The sequence below is a fragment of the Eretmochelys imbricata genome, chromosome 11 (genome assembly GCF_965152235.1).
Source record: "Eretmochelys imbricata isolate rEreImb1 chromosome 11, rEreImb1.hap1, whole genome shotgun sequence".
NCBI classification, from domain to species: Eukaryota; Metazoa; Chordata; order Testudines; family Cheloniidae; genus Eretmochelys; species Eretmochelys imbricata.
Window position 1 is genome coordinate 45,627,193 of NC_135582.1, and position 15,138 is coordinate 45,642,330.

The window sequence follows — 15,138 nt, forward strand, 5'->3', positions numbered from 1 at the left end:
GTGCGGTTCAACCGGACCCTGAAGGGGATGTTGCGGCGTTTCCCCACCCAGGACCTCCACCAGTGGGACCAGCTGCTCCCTTCTTTACTACTGGCGATTCGAGAAGTCCCACAGGCGTCCATGAAGTTCTCCCCGTTCAAGCTCCTCTATGGGCGGCGACCCCGCGGGGTGTTGGACTTCTTGAGAGAGACTTGGGAACACAACCCGTCTGCAACACAGGGTCTCTTGCAATATGTCTTACAACTGCAGGGGGACTGGCGCAGGCAGGCGAGCTCGCGAGGGAGAACTTAAACACCACCCAAAGAGCCCAGGAGCAACACTACAATTGGGGCGCCCAGGCTCGATCATTCGGGCCAGGGGACCGAGTACTCCTCCTGCTCCCCTCGGAGGAATCAAAGCTTTTTGCCTGCTGGCAGGGTCCGCATGAGGTCCTCCGCCAGGTCGGGTCGGTAACTTATGAGATTCGGCAACCTGGTCGCCATAAGGAAAAGCAGATTTATCATGTAAACCTCTTAAAACCTTGACGGGACCGGGAAGGGCTCCTAGTGGCTCCATATCCCCCCGAACCGGAACTGGGGCCCCAACCATTATCCGAGGAGTCGGATAATGGCGAACCCCAGCTAGCAGAGACACTCACCGTCGAGCAGCGAGAACAGGCACTCTGCTTAGTGAGGGCGTTCCCCAAGACGTTCACCATGAAACCCGGGCGGACTACGCTCACCTACCATGTGATCCAGATGGAACCCGGGGTGGTGGTCCGAGAGACAACCCGGCCATTGTCTAGGCGAATGCGGGAGGCCATAGAGGAGGAAGTCCAGGCGATGTTGGAGCTGGGTGTTATTGAGCCCTCCCAGAGCGAGTGGCGGAGCCCTGTCGTCCTCGTACCGAAGCCCGATGGGAGCCAGCGGTTTTGCACTGACTTCCGGAGGGTCAACGCCATCTCAAAATTTGATGCCTATCCAATGCCCTGCGTCGATGAGCTCCTCGACCGGCTCGGGGAGGCCTGTTATATCACCACTTTAGATCTCACCAAAGGGTACTGGCAGATCCCCTTGGATCCCAGGTCCAAGGAGAAGACCGCGTTTGCCACCCCTTCAGGGTTATACCATTTCACCCGGATGCCTTTCGGCCTACATGGGACCCCAGCAACCTTCCAGCGTTTGATGGACCGGGTGTTGCAACCACACACGAAATACGCGGTGGCCTATCTGGACGATGAGGTCATCTATGGCAATAACTGGGAGGAACATCTTAACCAAGTAGCAGCAGTCCTCCGGGACCTCGGTGCAGCCGGGCTGACGGCCAACCCGAAAAAATGCTGAATTGGGTGGGAGGAAACCACTTACCTGGGGTACACCTTGGGCCAGGGACAGGTCCGCCCCCTCATCGGGAAGGTCCAAGCACTCCAGGAATGTCCGGTGCTGACCATGAAGAGGCAAGTACGTCAATTTTTGGGCTTAGCTGGTTATTACTGGCGGTTTGTACCCCACTTCGCAAGCATTACGGCCCCGCTAATGGAGCTCTTGACCAAGGACAGTCCCCGCCAGGTGCATTGGTCCAACGAGTGCGAGATGGCCTTTCGAACTATCAAAGACCGGCTGTGTAGCGATCCAATACTCTTCAGCCCCGACTTTCATCGTGACTTTATTGTCCAGACAGATGCCTCAGGCGTTGGGCTTGGGGCGGTCCTCTCACAGGAGGTAGATGGGGAGGAACACCCGATTGTTTACCTCAGTCGAAAGCTGTTCCCCAGAGAACGGAACTATTCCGTCGTGGAGAAAGAGGCCCTAGCCGTTAAGTGGGCAGTCGATGCTCTCTGCTACTACCTCCTCGGGGCCCTCTTCATACTGGTTACGGACCATGCACCCCTGAAGTGGCTTAATAAGATGAAGGACAATAATGCCAGGCTGATGCGATGGTATCTCGCTCTGCAGCCCTATGCCTTCACGATTCACCATCGGGCGGGACGAGACAACGCCAATGCGGATTTCCTATCCCGCCTTGGAGAAGGTGAGGACGCCAGCTCCAAAGAGCGGGAGCTGGATTTGAGGGTGGGGTATGTAGGGAGCCAGGGTGGCTCCCCTCCGAACCAGAGGGGAAAGAGCCACCCTTGCAGCCTGAGTGGGCAGGGCCAGGCCAAGTTTCTGCCAATCCCCGGAAGGGGAAGGGTGGGACAGGAAGTACAAAGGGCGGGGCCCTCTGCCCAGTGAGGAGAGCACCAGGGAGGGAGGCAGACACAGGCTGCTGGCTGCTCCCTCGTGATCCTGCTGCTGACCCAGGCGAAGCCCTGGTCAAGGAGGAGCCTGACCGGGAGGAAGGCCTGTGGCAACCAGGGCTGCCAGCCGCTGAATACCCAGAGGACCTGGAGGGGCTGATGGCAGCCCGGGCTAGCGTGAGTCCGATACCAACGGGAGTGGCCCGCAGCGGAATACTCGGACGAAATGGAGGGACCGGAGCTGCCCACAGCGGAATACCCGGAGGAGATGGAGGGACCGGAGCGACCCGCCTGAGACACCAGGTAGGAAGTAGCCCAAGGGCCAAACTACACTGTGGGGTGGGTGTGTTTGGTCAGCGGGCGCGGAAGGCCCCAGCGGCGGGACTTTCGCCTTCCGCCACTGCCAGGGCCCTGGGCTGGAATGCAGTGGAGTTGGGTGGGCCTGCGTTCCCCTACCCCGGCGCTCCCCTGCCTGAGGGGCGCGCTACTGACTCTTGCCAGCGCTCCCCTGCCCGAGGGGCGCGCGCTACTGACTCCGGCCGGCACACCTTCCCCGCTAATTCCCCAACGCCCGGAAGGTGTGGCTGAGGCCTGCCACAGAGACCATAGCTCTCCATCGCCCCTACGGGCTCGGAGGACCGACACCTGTCACAGACGTGAACACCACATCTCGAAGAACATTTACGAGAAGGTAAGTAACTGTTTTTTTCTTTGAGTGCTTGTTCATGTCCATTCCACATTAGGTGAATCACAAGCTTACCTCTGGAAGAGGGTAGGAATCACGGAACAACTGCTCGGAGGACCGCTCTGCCAACTGCCGCGTCCTCTCTGGCCTGCTGGGTGACCACGTAGTGGGTCGTGAAGGTGTGCACCGAGTACCAGGTGGCTGCTCTGCAGATCTCCTGGATCGGGACCTGTGGAAGTCGCTTGCACCCTGATCGAGTGGGCCATGACCGCCGGGGCCAGAACACCTGCGAGCTCATAGCACGTCCGGATGCAGCTTGTAATCCAAGACGAGATCCATTGCGCCGACACCGGGAGGCCTTTCATCCTCTCTGCTATGGCCATGAACAACTGCGCAGATTTATGAAAGGGCTTGGTGCGCTCCAAATAGAAAGCCAGCGCTTGACAGACATCCAGGGTGTGTCGGCTGCGGTGATTCGTGTCCGTATGGGGTTTTGGAGAAAACACCGGCAGACAAATGTCCTGGCCCAAATGCAATTGCGAGACTACCTTAGGGAGGAACTTGGGGTGCGGTTGGAGCTGCACCTTATCCTTGTGAAACACTGTATACGGTGGCTCAGAGGTGAGAGCCCTCAGCTCAGACACCCTTCTGGCCGAGGTAATGGCCACCAGAAATGCCACCTTCCAGGAAATGTGGAGGAGGGAGCAGGTAGCGAGGGGCTCGAACGGGGATCCCATGAGCTTAGAGTGGACCAAGTTAAGGTTCCGAGGAGGAAGTGGGGGGCATGAGTACGGAAACATCCTTTCCGATCCTTTAAGGAACCGTCCCACCACTGGGTAGGAAAACACCGAGCCCTGAAATCCCTGGATAGAAGGTGGAGATAGCCGCCAGGTGCACTCTGAGTGAGGACGGGGCCAGCCCCTGCTGCTTGAGATGCAGGGGGTACTCGAGGATGGCTTGCACCGGGGCCTGGCACGGCCGCACCTCTCGGGGCTCACACCAACACGAGAACCTTTTCCACTTGATCAAATAGGTAGCCCTGGTAGAGGGCTTCCTACTGCCAAGCAGAATCTGCTGCACAGGAAGGGAGCACTGGTTCTCCAAGACGTTTAGCCACGGAGCTTCTACGTCATCAGGTGTAGTGATTGCAGGTCGGGGTGGAGAAGCTGCCTGCCGTCCTGCGCGATGAGGTCCCGGTGTAGGGGCAGGACTACCGGGGCCTCCAACAGCTCTAGGAGCGTTGTGTACCAGTCCTGGCAGGGCCACGCCGTGGCGATGAGGAACACAGCTGCCCTGTCCCTGCGTACCTTGAGCAGGACCTTGTGTACCAAGTGGAGAGGGGGAAAGCATACATCAAGCCCCCTCCCCAAAGGATCGCAAACGCATCTGCGACTGAGTCCGGGCTGTGGCCCTGGAACAAGCAGAACCGCGGACACTGGGTATTGGCCCTGGTGGCAAACAGGTCTACCCAGGGAAACCCCCACCTGCGGAAGAGCAAAAGCACGACGTCCGCTCTGAATGTCCACTCGTGCATGTGATACGACCTGCTGAGGTAGGCCGCCAGCTCGTTTCGCACCCCCGGGAGATATGACACCTCGAGGTGAATGGCGTGGGCTATACAAAAGTCCCAGAGGAGGAGAGCCTCGCGACAGAGTGGCGAGGAACAGGTCCCATCCTGCTTGTTTATACAGAACACGGCAGTAGCATTGTCTGTCAGAACTGTCATGCTGTGACCACTCAGAGTGGTGTGAAACGTCTGGCAGGCTAGACGAACCGCCCTGAGCGCCTTCACATTGATATGGAGCGACCGATCTGCTGCAGACCACAAATCCTGAGGTCCCCAACAAAGATATGCTAATTAACTGATAACAGCTATCTATGAGAAAGGCTAAGGGACTGCTCTCATCCAAGAGAGACAGGTTGTTCCAACGCCGCCATGGACGGTAAGAAGGAACAGGAGGGGGTCGGGCGGCAGGGGTATATATGCACAACGCAGTAGCACCACTCAGGGGGCCCCGCCGGCCCCACGGGAGCCACTAAGAGAAAAAGTTTCCTACCTTCATGCATGCAACGCGCGCACACCTAATGTGGAATGGACGTGAACACACATCTCGAAGAAGACTAAATGTTCTTTATTGAGTAGAAGCCATGGGCTTGGGCAGGGGGGTTGGCTTTCCAGGGGCAGTGATACATTCCAGGTGAAGGTTTGGGAAAGCACAATGCAGACAAGCAGCTCACATTACTGTGACTCATTATTGAAACAGCTTTTCAAAGCCTCGTGGATACACACCACCCCTTGCTGTGCTCTTCTTATTGCCCTGGTGTCTGGCTGCTCAAAAAGGGCTGCCATGCGATCTGTCTCAACTGCCCACCCCTGCCGAAAATTTTCACCCTTCCCCCGCCCCCCCCAGATATTAGGGAGCACACAGCAGGCAGCTATAATCATGGGGATGTTCTCTTCAATAAGGTCCAACCTTGTTAATAAACTTCTCCAGTGCCATTTCAAATGACCAAAGGCACATTCAACCACCATTCTGCACTTGCTGAGCCTACAGTTGAACCTGGAAGCAAGGGATAGGCTGGGTTCCCCAGGATAACTATAGGCATCTCAATGTTCATTTTGTGGTCTGGAAAGAAAGTCCCAGGTTGCAGCTTTTTGAACAGACCCGAGTTCCTAAACATGCGCGCGTCATGCACCTTTCCCACCCATCCGATGTTGATGTCACTGAAACATCTCCTGTGATCCAACAGCGCTTGTAACACCATTGAAAAGTATCCCTTTTGGTTTATGTACTCTTTGGCAAGGTGGTTTGGTGCCAAGATGGGGATATGCGTGTCATCTATCGCTCCATGGCAATTAGGGAACCCTATTGTGGCATAACCATCCACTATGTCCTCCACATTTCCCAGACTCACCACCCTTCATAGCAGAAGTCAATAAATGGGGCAACACACTTGGAGCACAGAAGCTCCCACGGTTGATTTACCTACTCCAAATTGATTCCCCACTGACCGGTAACTGTCTGCCATTGCAAACTTCCAAATAGCAATCGCCACTCACTTCTCCACTGTCAGAGCAGCTCTCATTTTTGTGTTGCTGAACTGCAGGGCAAGGGAAAACTCTGCACAAAGTTCCTGGAAGGTGACCTTCCGCATTCAAAAGTTCTGCGGCAACTGCTCGTCATCCCGTACCTGCAAAACGATGCGGTCCCACCAGTCAGTGCTTGCTTCACGGAACCAGAAATGGCGCTCAGCAGAGTGCAACTACTCTGTGAATTGTTTTTTTCAATGGCTTGCAGCAGGGCTGCTTGCAGGACATTGCTACATTCCACGCGGCAGACCCTACTTTGGCTCTGGAAATACTATAGGCGAAGGCGCGAGGTGTTTGAGATGCTCACAGCAAGGGTGTACAATTCAGCAGGCTCCATGCTTCTGGGGTTATGGCATATGCATGGCAATTTTAAGGCTTGAAAACCACTTGGTTGTTTGCCACTGATATGAGGGAGGGAGCACAGTGCATCGGGGGTGCCAACGCAATGTTCCCATTCTCCCCTGTGACAATGTTTTGGTCCCATAATGCATTGCACAAGCTTCCCAAAACACACTGCGGCAAGTTGCACTTTGGGATAGCCACCCACGATGCACTGCTTTGAGCATCAATGCAGGCACTGCTAGGGAGGATGCACTCCATCGAGACAATGAGCATGGCATGGCCACGCACAATCGACTTAATTAATTCGGAGGCTCGAGGTCAAATTAGATAAAGTCGACTTAATTTTGTAGTGTAGACAAGCCCTTACTCAGACCAAGTAGTACCTTAATCCACAAGTACTTCCAGGGAATTTTATGAAATTATTTGTGGTGCGAAGTGGATCTGGCCATCACTGACTAACTATTTAACTAGCTTTTTGGGGGGTTAATAATTAAAATAATAATGAAAGCCACTTACAAATAATAAACTAAAAAATCTGATACAAGAAGGAAGGAAAAAAACTATTTTACCATTACCCTTCTGTTCCAATTAGTTAAAAGAAACTATGAGGGCAACATATAAAACAATAAAATTATAGGCTTTAAATATTACAAAAGGTAAGCTTAACATAATAGGCTCTCAATAATTGTTTACTGGGAATATCTGGGTTTTATTCTTTAAACCACAGAGCGAGCCTTCTTATAAATCCAGAAGGAGGGGGGAGAGAAAAAAAATCCCACTACACTGTGAAGCCTAAACAAAAATGGTGCCAGTTCCCCCACATTGCCCCAACAATATTCTTCAGCTACAATGGGAGGACCCAACTCCAGGAGTTAAGTAGGTATTTTAGTTTCCCAAGGCTCGGGTGACCACATTTCCTAAAGGGAAAGTGGGACACCGGGTTGGGCTAGCCCGAGCCCCCCAGCCTGGGGCTGGCTGCAGCAACTTGCCCCCCCCCCACCAACGGAGAGCTGGACCAAGCTGCTTCCCCGAGCCCCTTTCCCCCTCATGCTGGGCTGGCCTGAGCCCCTCCCTCTCCCATGCAGGGCTGACCCAAGCCGCTTGCCCAAGTCCCCCTCCCTGCTCAAGGCTGGGGCTGGCATTGCTGCTCACTTGAACCCTGCCTGCCTGCTCCCCTGCCTGAGCCCTGCCTCCCTGCCCTGCCTCCCCGGGCAGGGCTGACATCGCCACTTGCTTCCCTGAATGTTCTTCCACACCCTATTTTTTTTTTACAAAAGCGAGCATTGATCCTGCTTGCTCTGGCCAACTGATCAGGTTGGCAAAAGCAAACAGGATAAATGCCCACTTTTGCCAAAAAGTTGGGACAGCCAGGACAGGACTTTAAAAAAGGGACTGTTCTGGCCAAAATGGGATGTATGGTCTCCCTATCCAAGGCCCATTCAGTTTGTGGTTTAGCTTTTAACACGGCCAGCAAAGTGTTGGTGGTGGGTGGTGCAGCATGGTTTCCTGCCCACTATGAAAAGGGGAAAAAAATCATCAACAGGTTTCACAGAGGACACCAACCATATAGGGAAATTGATCCAGCATGACATCTACAAGCCACAGGGATCCAAAAAACTTGCTTTAACAAAAAACTGATTTAAAAAAAAAATAGTTAAGTAAAAAAAAAAAAAGAAAGAAAAAGTAAATAGCTATTTGCAGAGAAAAGTAAACATTGCAATATTACATACATCTGCTTTAAAGTAAAATCAACTAAGCAAATGTTAAAGTTTGGATATTAGCAACAGTGGGTAGGCAACTAGCATAGTCTCCATATGTATGCAATCCTTTGCTGTGACTGTCAACAAGAAGGCCAGTTATTGCCAAATGTGATAGCGTTTTGTGATTTGGGGGCTTGTCTATGGGGAACTGGGCTGAGACCACCACGCATTTCATGTAAGCCAATGAACAGTCATTTTTGGTTATTATTGCCTTAAAAACAAAAAGCTCCATGGTCTACCACAAGCTACATACATCTGAATTTTCTAATGAAGTCGCATTCTATTGTTCTGACAATGGAACAATTAAGGATGTTATTAAAGTACTAATAAATATAAAAATTTTATGTGAAATGAATAAGGCTTTGGAAGTATCCAAGTGATTTTTTTAAAATCTAACACTACAATTTTTTTATTTCACTAGCTAATAAAAATATTATTTTTAGATTATGTTTATCATCCATGTGGTTTTTTATATAAAACTTACGACAAGGCAAAGAAGGATGGATCCAAGGCAAACAAATTAACCTGGGAGTTTTCCGAATCTATAGTTCTGACAAAAGCTTGAATTTCAATTGACTTGTAACTCACTTTTCAGTAATAAAATATTTTAAATTTTCATATGAAAAATATATTTTTTTTTAGTTCGTAGTGGAACTCTTAAAATAGAGAATTTAAGTGTGAATTTGGAGTCTGTGAAAGATGCTGAATGTATAGCTCTGGGCAACTGAAATCCTTTATTTAACCCCAGAAGAGGTACAACACAGACCTCAACAGTGTAAGCTTCCCCATCTCTGCCCCAATCTATTTGCCTCATTTCTGACCTGGAAGGAAGATTTTAATTTGTGTAGACAATTCAAAACTATGGCTTATTAAAGACCGTTAATAAGGTAGCCAATTATGCTGGGTTTTGTGAAGTGGACTGCTGTCTTGTAGAAACTGAACAGAGATCACCAAATCTTTTCACACTGGAGCCACCCATGTTAAGAACTTTCACTCACTAATTATCTGGGCTTGATTTCAACAGAATAAGAAATGGAAGGCTTTGTAATCCATTACCAACCACAGGAACCATCTACTGGTTTAACACAGGCATTCCAATATCGCATCCAGAATGCTAACTACAATTGGAGATAAACAAAAAGCAAAATTAGTCTCTGAAGTTCTACTGGTATAATCTGAATACATATACTCAGTATATGTTAAGAGCTTTTCAGATTACAGCAGAGGACCTTAATACTGCATCAATGTCTTACTCTCCCTTACCTTGTTTCTATTATGGGAGATCTAAGGCATGCAGGCAGAGGATGTGAGACACAGTAGATCTCTGTGGCAAATATTAATATGACTCACAGATTAGCTAGTGGGGTGCTGAGGTAATGTTCCCAATATTTTTATCCTCGAGACTAAGACCAGGATCTCTGCATCAGGTCTTATTTTCTTTTATCCAATGAAGCAGGATTTTTAAGCAGTTTTTAGTTAATATCTACTACTGCCGTTATCCTTAACTGGTTTATTTTGTAATAGGAAAAAAATTATCTTATGTAATTTTTAATTGCTTTGATGACACTCAAGAGAGAAGGTAAGCATTGAACTGACATGGGAACATTTCACTTGTACAAATGGTGCTCAGAACTAGGCTGAGGCAAATTGTCAGAACCATGTGGGGAAAATGCAGTCTGTGTTGTAACCATTTGGTGGCTAATGACACAGTAACTCATTCTTCAGTGGTGACAACTTGCGTATTTCAGAGGCAATGTATTTAATTTATATAATAATGTATTTAATTTATATAATAAAAAAAGAATTAGGTCTGGTGCTGCTGTAAAGGATATTAAATTGAGAAGACAAGATGATTTTTTTTCAGAGAAGAAGCATGTAGAGTTTTTTCCATTTACCAATGAATTTTTAAAGTTTTTTTTAAATTCAAATGTTAATACATTTGTTAATAAGTTTATTCTACTATGTAGTTATAAGCATCCTTTCTGCTTTCACGGAAGATTTAAAAACAATAAATAAAACTACAGTAGTGATCAAAAAATGATCATTTTCAACTGACTGTACCTGTCTGTAGTACTGTCTCTGGATCAACAGACGGAAGAAAGTTTAAATCCATAGACCTTGTAATAAAAAAAGTAAACATATTATTAAGTAGTTGTATTACAATAGCACCAAGAAGCCTCAGCTGAGATTGTGGCTACCTTTTATCAACACAAAGTCAGAGACAGTCCCTGCCTCAAAAAGCTAGCCATCTATAGAAGACAAGACAGACAAAGGGTGGGAGAAAAAGTGTAATTAACCCTATTTACAGGTGGGGAATGGGGAGACAGAAGCCTTGCTCCTGCACTGTGACCTGCCAGCATCGATGACAATGCAGGATCAGGACCTCAGCAACTTGCCCAGAGTCATATGAGGAGTTTCTGGCAGAGCCTAGACCTGAGCTCAGACTTGCTGAGTTCTAGCCCACTATCTTATCCATCCTTGGTCTCTGTGGCTCTTTGTAAACATATACATAGTAATTTTTTATAGCAAAGTAATAATAAAAAAGATAAAAATGAAAGAAAACACTTTTGGTACATTAATATGGCAACACATGTAACTTAAAACAAAATTAAACCTGGCAAGCAATTGCAAGAAATATTAAACCTGGCAAGCAATATTAACATGGTCTAGTTTGGTATTTAAAGACAAGACAGACAGATATATTAATAATGTGGATATTTATAAATCAATTAACATTGTATAATAATTTTCAAAGAAGTTTTATTGCACTAGGAAACATCCTGCATTTCTATTTACACAAACAGATTTCACTACCCCACATAAATACCAAAAATTCAAATACCTGTGCCCTTTAGAACTTTTATACACAACTTCTCAATTCTCTCTCTTCTCCCTATTTCCAAACATCTGACTAAATACATACAGTTGCAGTGACCTCCTCTTTGGAGCCCTTTCTCTCTGGCAGTTTGTGACTGTCACTAGCGGTTTTTAAACCTTAGCAGGTATACTGTGCTTAAAATAACGGGAAGAATCCAACTACAAACATCTAGAGTCAGTAAACTGAAACTTGAGGCTTATGCTTCAGTGCTGACTCATCCCATTTTGTCTCCTTTCACTTAAAACTCAGAAACACACAAGCTAGGGATGGAAGTGTCAGTGAAAAACTTGTTAATCAAAGCTCCCTGTGGCATCAGTCATATAACAGACTATCACATTAACAGTTTGGGCTTCACTTCATTGGTCATTCCCAAATTGAGAATGCGAAGGGACATCACCGGGATCAAGTACATCTTGCTTACTTAGTTGCTAAGGCCTGAACCTGCAATTGACTGTGCACAGGAACAGGAGTGTGACCACATACAGTCAGTTGCAGGATCTGGACCTCAATGCCCGCCAGAAAACGAATTACTGAAAAATACTTGTGTTGTCCACCAGTCCCTTCACATTACACTTTCATATTGCAGCTGAACTGGTAGTTAAGACTTATGCTGAAACATGTCTATTTTAAAAAGCAGTACACATACCTCTCTTTCTCCTGTTGGTTTCCTTTATCACTTCCATTGTTAATTAAAGCAAGCTCATCTAGTAATGATGTAGACTCTTTTGTAAACTTTTCAAATACCTAAATAAAAATACTTTTAATTAAAAGAGCATTTACTTTTTTTTTTTTAAAGAGTGAAAAGAAATTCATTTTGTGCTTGTGAAAGACGCAGTTTGACACTACCAGTCCAAATGTATCTATATTGCTCTGTTAATATGCTTCACACTTGTCAAAGTAATTACCTCCTAGACTCAGATGGTATAGGAAAAAGGTTAGAAAATATAATTTCCCTTCAATGACAGAGGCCTGCAGTGTCAGATTCTCCAGGGAATTAAGCAACTCTATATTAGAATACATTCGAGTTAGGACTGAATTTCAAAATGCTTACAAGACCCTGAAGAATCTTTCAAAACTTAAGTCTTCATTGCCATAGTTACTCATCCAGTCCATTTAATTCTTTGCTTTTTTACGACTACCTCTTAAAGACTGTGGTGGGGATTTTTGTTATCTGTCCACTAAAAAATGGATTAAGTACATCAACTGTTATCTGAATTTCCAGCTTTAGTCTGTACTGTAACCAATAACTTTTAAAAACAAAGGAGCACATGGCTATAAGTAAAAAATACTTTGGTCAAGGTTCCTTGAAATTTATTGGTTTCTGATCTCAGAGAGCAAAACCTATAAAATCAATGACTGCATGTACTTGTTCAGTTTCTTTGTGTTTTGAGTTCTTTATGAAAACTGAGCATCAATTCATTCTAGTAGTGATAATGTTGTGCAATCTGCATTCTTGTGCACTAGGAACTGGATTGAAACCAGTCACTCATTTCACTAGAGATGGATATCAACTTTCACCTGCTACTCACCGCATCAACTCCTAATCTTTGGCCTGGAGGTGAAGTTTCTGTACCCCATCCAGTCCATTCAAGCATCAATAAAGAGCCCTCTCGACATGAAATTGGACAGCCCTCTCAATACAATATAACTTTACAGCATGTTTCATACACTGTAGTATAAAACACTTTACGGTGCTAAATACGGTAATGAAACAGAAATTAGGCAATGAAAACATTTTTCAGCGGAGATCTGAAACTACACAGAATCAGAAAGGCTGTTCCAGATGGCAGAAGCAGCAAAGGAGAAAGCCTTGGCACCAACATTATGGAGGGTATATGAAGGAAGAGAAAGGAGTCTAGTGCTAGGTAACAAGAAGAGACAGACACATCTGTAAGACAGCATCAGTAGAAAGAATGAGGAGTACTTGTGGCACCTTAGACACTAACAAATTTATTTGGGCATAAGCTTTCGTGGGCTAAAACCCCACTTCATTGGATGCATGCAGTGGAAAACACAGTAGGAAGATAGATAGATAGATAGATAGATACACACACACACACACACACACACTGTGACAGGGTCGGGCCAGATGGCTACAGGAGAGTGATAGAAGGCAGATTATATTAGCCCCAGGTTAAGTAGGTCCCTTTACCCTGGGTAAGGTAACAGGGAAGGTTCCAGAACAATCAGGAACCTTCTGAAGACAATTAAGACAGACAGGCTGATTAGAACTCCTGCAGTCAATCAAGAAGCTGCTAGAATCAATTAAGGCAGGCTAATCAGGGCACCTGGGTTTAAAAAGGAGCTCACTTGAGTTTGTGGCGCACGTGTGAGGTGCTGGGAGCAAGAGGCGCTAGGAGTTGAGAGTGAGAACGCAGACTGCTGGAGGACTGAGGAGTACAAGCATTATCAGACACCAGGGGGAAGGTCCTATGGTGAGGATAAAGAAGGTGTTGAGAGGAGGCCATGGGGAAGTAGCCCAGGGAGTTGTAGCTGTCGCACAGCTGTTCCAGGAGGCACTCTAGATAGCTGCATTCCACAGGGCCCTGGGCTGGAACCCGGAGTAGGGGGCGGGTCCGGGTTCCCCCCAAACCTCCCAACTCCTGGTCAGACACAGGAGAAGTTCACAAAAATGGCCAAACTGAGGGTTGCCATGAATCTCCGAGACGAGCAAATCCGCCAATAAGCGCAAGACCCACCAAGATAGAGGAGGAACTTTGTTACAACACACAGAGAACGTGAAAAAATGGGTGTTGCCATACCAACTATAACGAGACTAATTAATTAAGGTGGGGTATTATCAGCAGAAGAAAAAAAACTTTTGTAGTGATAATCAGGATGGCCCATTTCCAACAGTTGACAAGAGGGTGTGAGTTAAATAGGAAGACGGAGGCCAGTCAGTGAGAATGGGGGTGACATGTTTGTAAGCTTATTGCAAATGTGTAGAAGAAGTCTGCAGCAAGATTTCACACTAATATGTGCTGGACTTGGGGAGATATCAGAGAAAGGAGCGGCAATTTTCAAGGTAAAAGAAGGTGAAGCCATGGATGGGGATTTCAACAGAAGCAGAATTAAGGTAGTGACACAAAACAGGTGGTATTTCAGAGGTAAAAAGACTTTTACAGATGTGTGAGAAGGTAAGTTCAGGGTCCAGGATCATACAGACAGTGGAAGCAAATTGGAAGTCTGAGTCAAGGATGGAAATAGAGAGCATAAAGCTGTGTTTAAAGATGCTCCTCTTGTCTAAGAAAAGCACTTTGAGACATTTAGCTGAAGAAAACAGAAAATGATAGGTTTCTCTCACCTCTTAGAGATCATCCATTTACCACAGAGCAGTGGTTTTCAACCTTTTTTCATTTGCTGTCCCATAAAAAATTTTAAATGGAGGTGCGGACCCCTTTGGAAATCTTAGACATAGTCTGCAGACCCCCGGGGCCCACAGACCACAAGTTGAAAACCACTGTTTTATGATAAACTTTCGCAGTCCTCGTAGTCAAGTTCTGGGGCAACATGTCATTACCACAGTCAACCATTTTGTGTCCAGCCACAACTAGCTATAATCTTAGGGCTCGAAAGGCAAGGCCAAACAGCAGCATGATGGCAGTTTTGCTAATCAGAATGGGAGGACGGAACAGAGAGTTAGTGTACCATGAAAATGGAAGGAATGTTTGGACAGCCGACCTTGGTTTTAAGTGCCCCCGACATATAAGTTTTATTGTTGTTATAATTAAAAATACTAGGAAAGCTTTAAGAAGAAGAAATAATAAGTAGTTTGCTAAAATTTAAAGAATTGGTGATGTAGGGGTTACTATGGTGACCCACTATGAGTTATGTGCTTTGTTTAAGTTAGCTATTAAAAAACTAAGCAAAAAAATACACTTGGGAGCAGTCTGAAGAAGCTTTTCTTCAGGCAAGGAGCTGACACCTTCAGTCCCTAGGAGCTGCTGGGTGAAAGAAGGGCCCCCAGAAACCTGGCTGTTAATTACTCGAATGCATCTCAGACTTTGGGTAACTATAAATGCTTGAGGTGCTCTGAGACTACTGCTATAGCATATGTGTATATGTGTGTGTGAGCACACGCTTCAGACCTAATAAAAGAGTAATTTTAGGTAAAAGCACTCGTTTGTACCAATTGTTTATCAGATGGAGGAGCTGAGTCCCCATTGA

At 46.8% G+C, this 15,138-nt stretch overlaps 1 protein-coding gene across 1 annotated transcript in view; it reads right to left on the reverse strand.

Moving 5' to 3' along the window:
- Positions 1–15,138, reverse strand: part of SESTD1 (SEC14 and spectrin domain containing 1) — a 92,699-nt gene that overhangs the window by 37,590 nt on the left and 39,971 nt on the right. Inside the window, exons 7-8 of the mRNA XM_077830398.1 lie at positions 11,618–11,715; positions 10,155–10,210 (exon numbers count right to left, since the gene is read on the reverse strand). Coding sequence (XP_077686524.1) covers positions 10,155–10,210; positions 11,618–11,715 — 154 coding nt within the window. The remainder of the gene's footprint in view (positions 1–10,154; positions 10,211–11,617; positions 11,716–15,138) is intronic.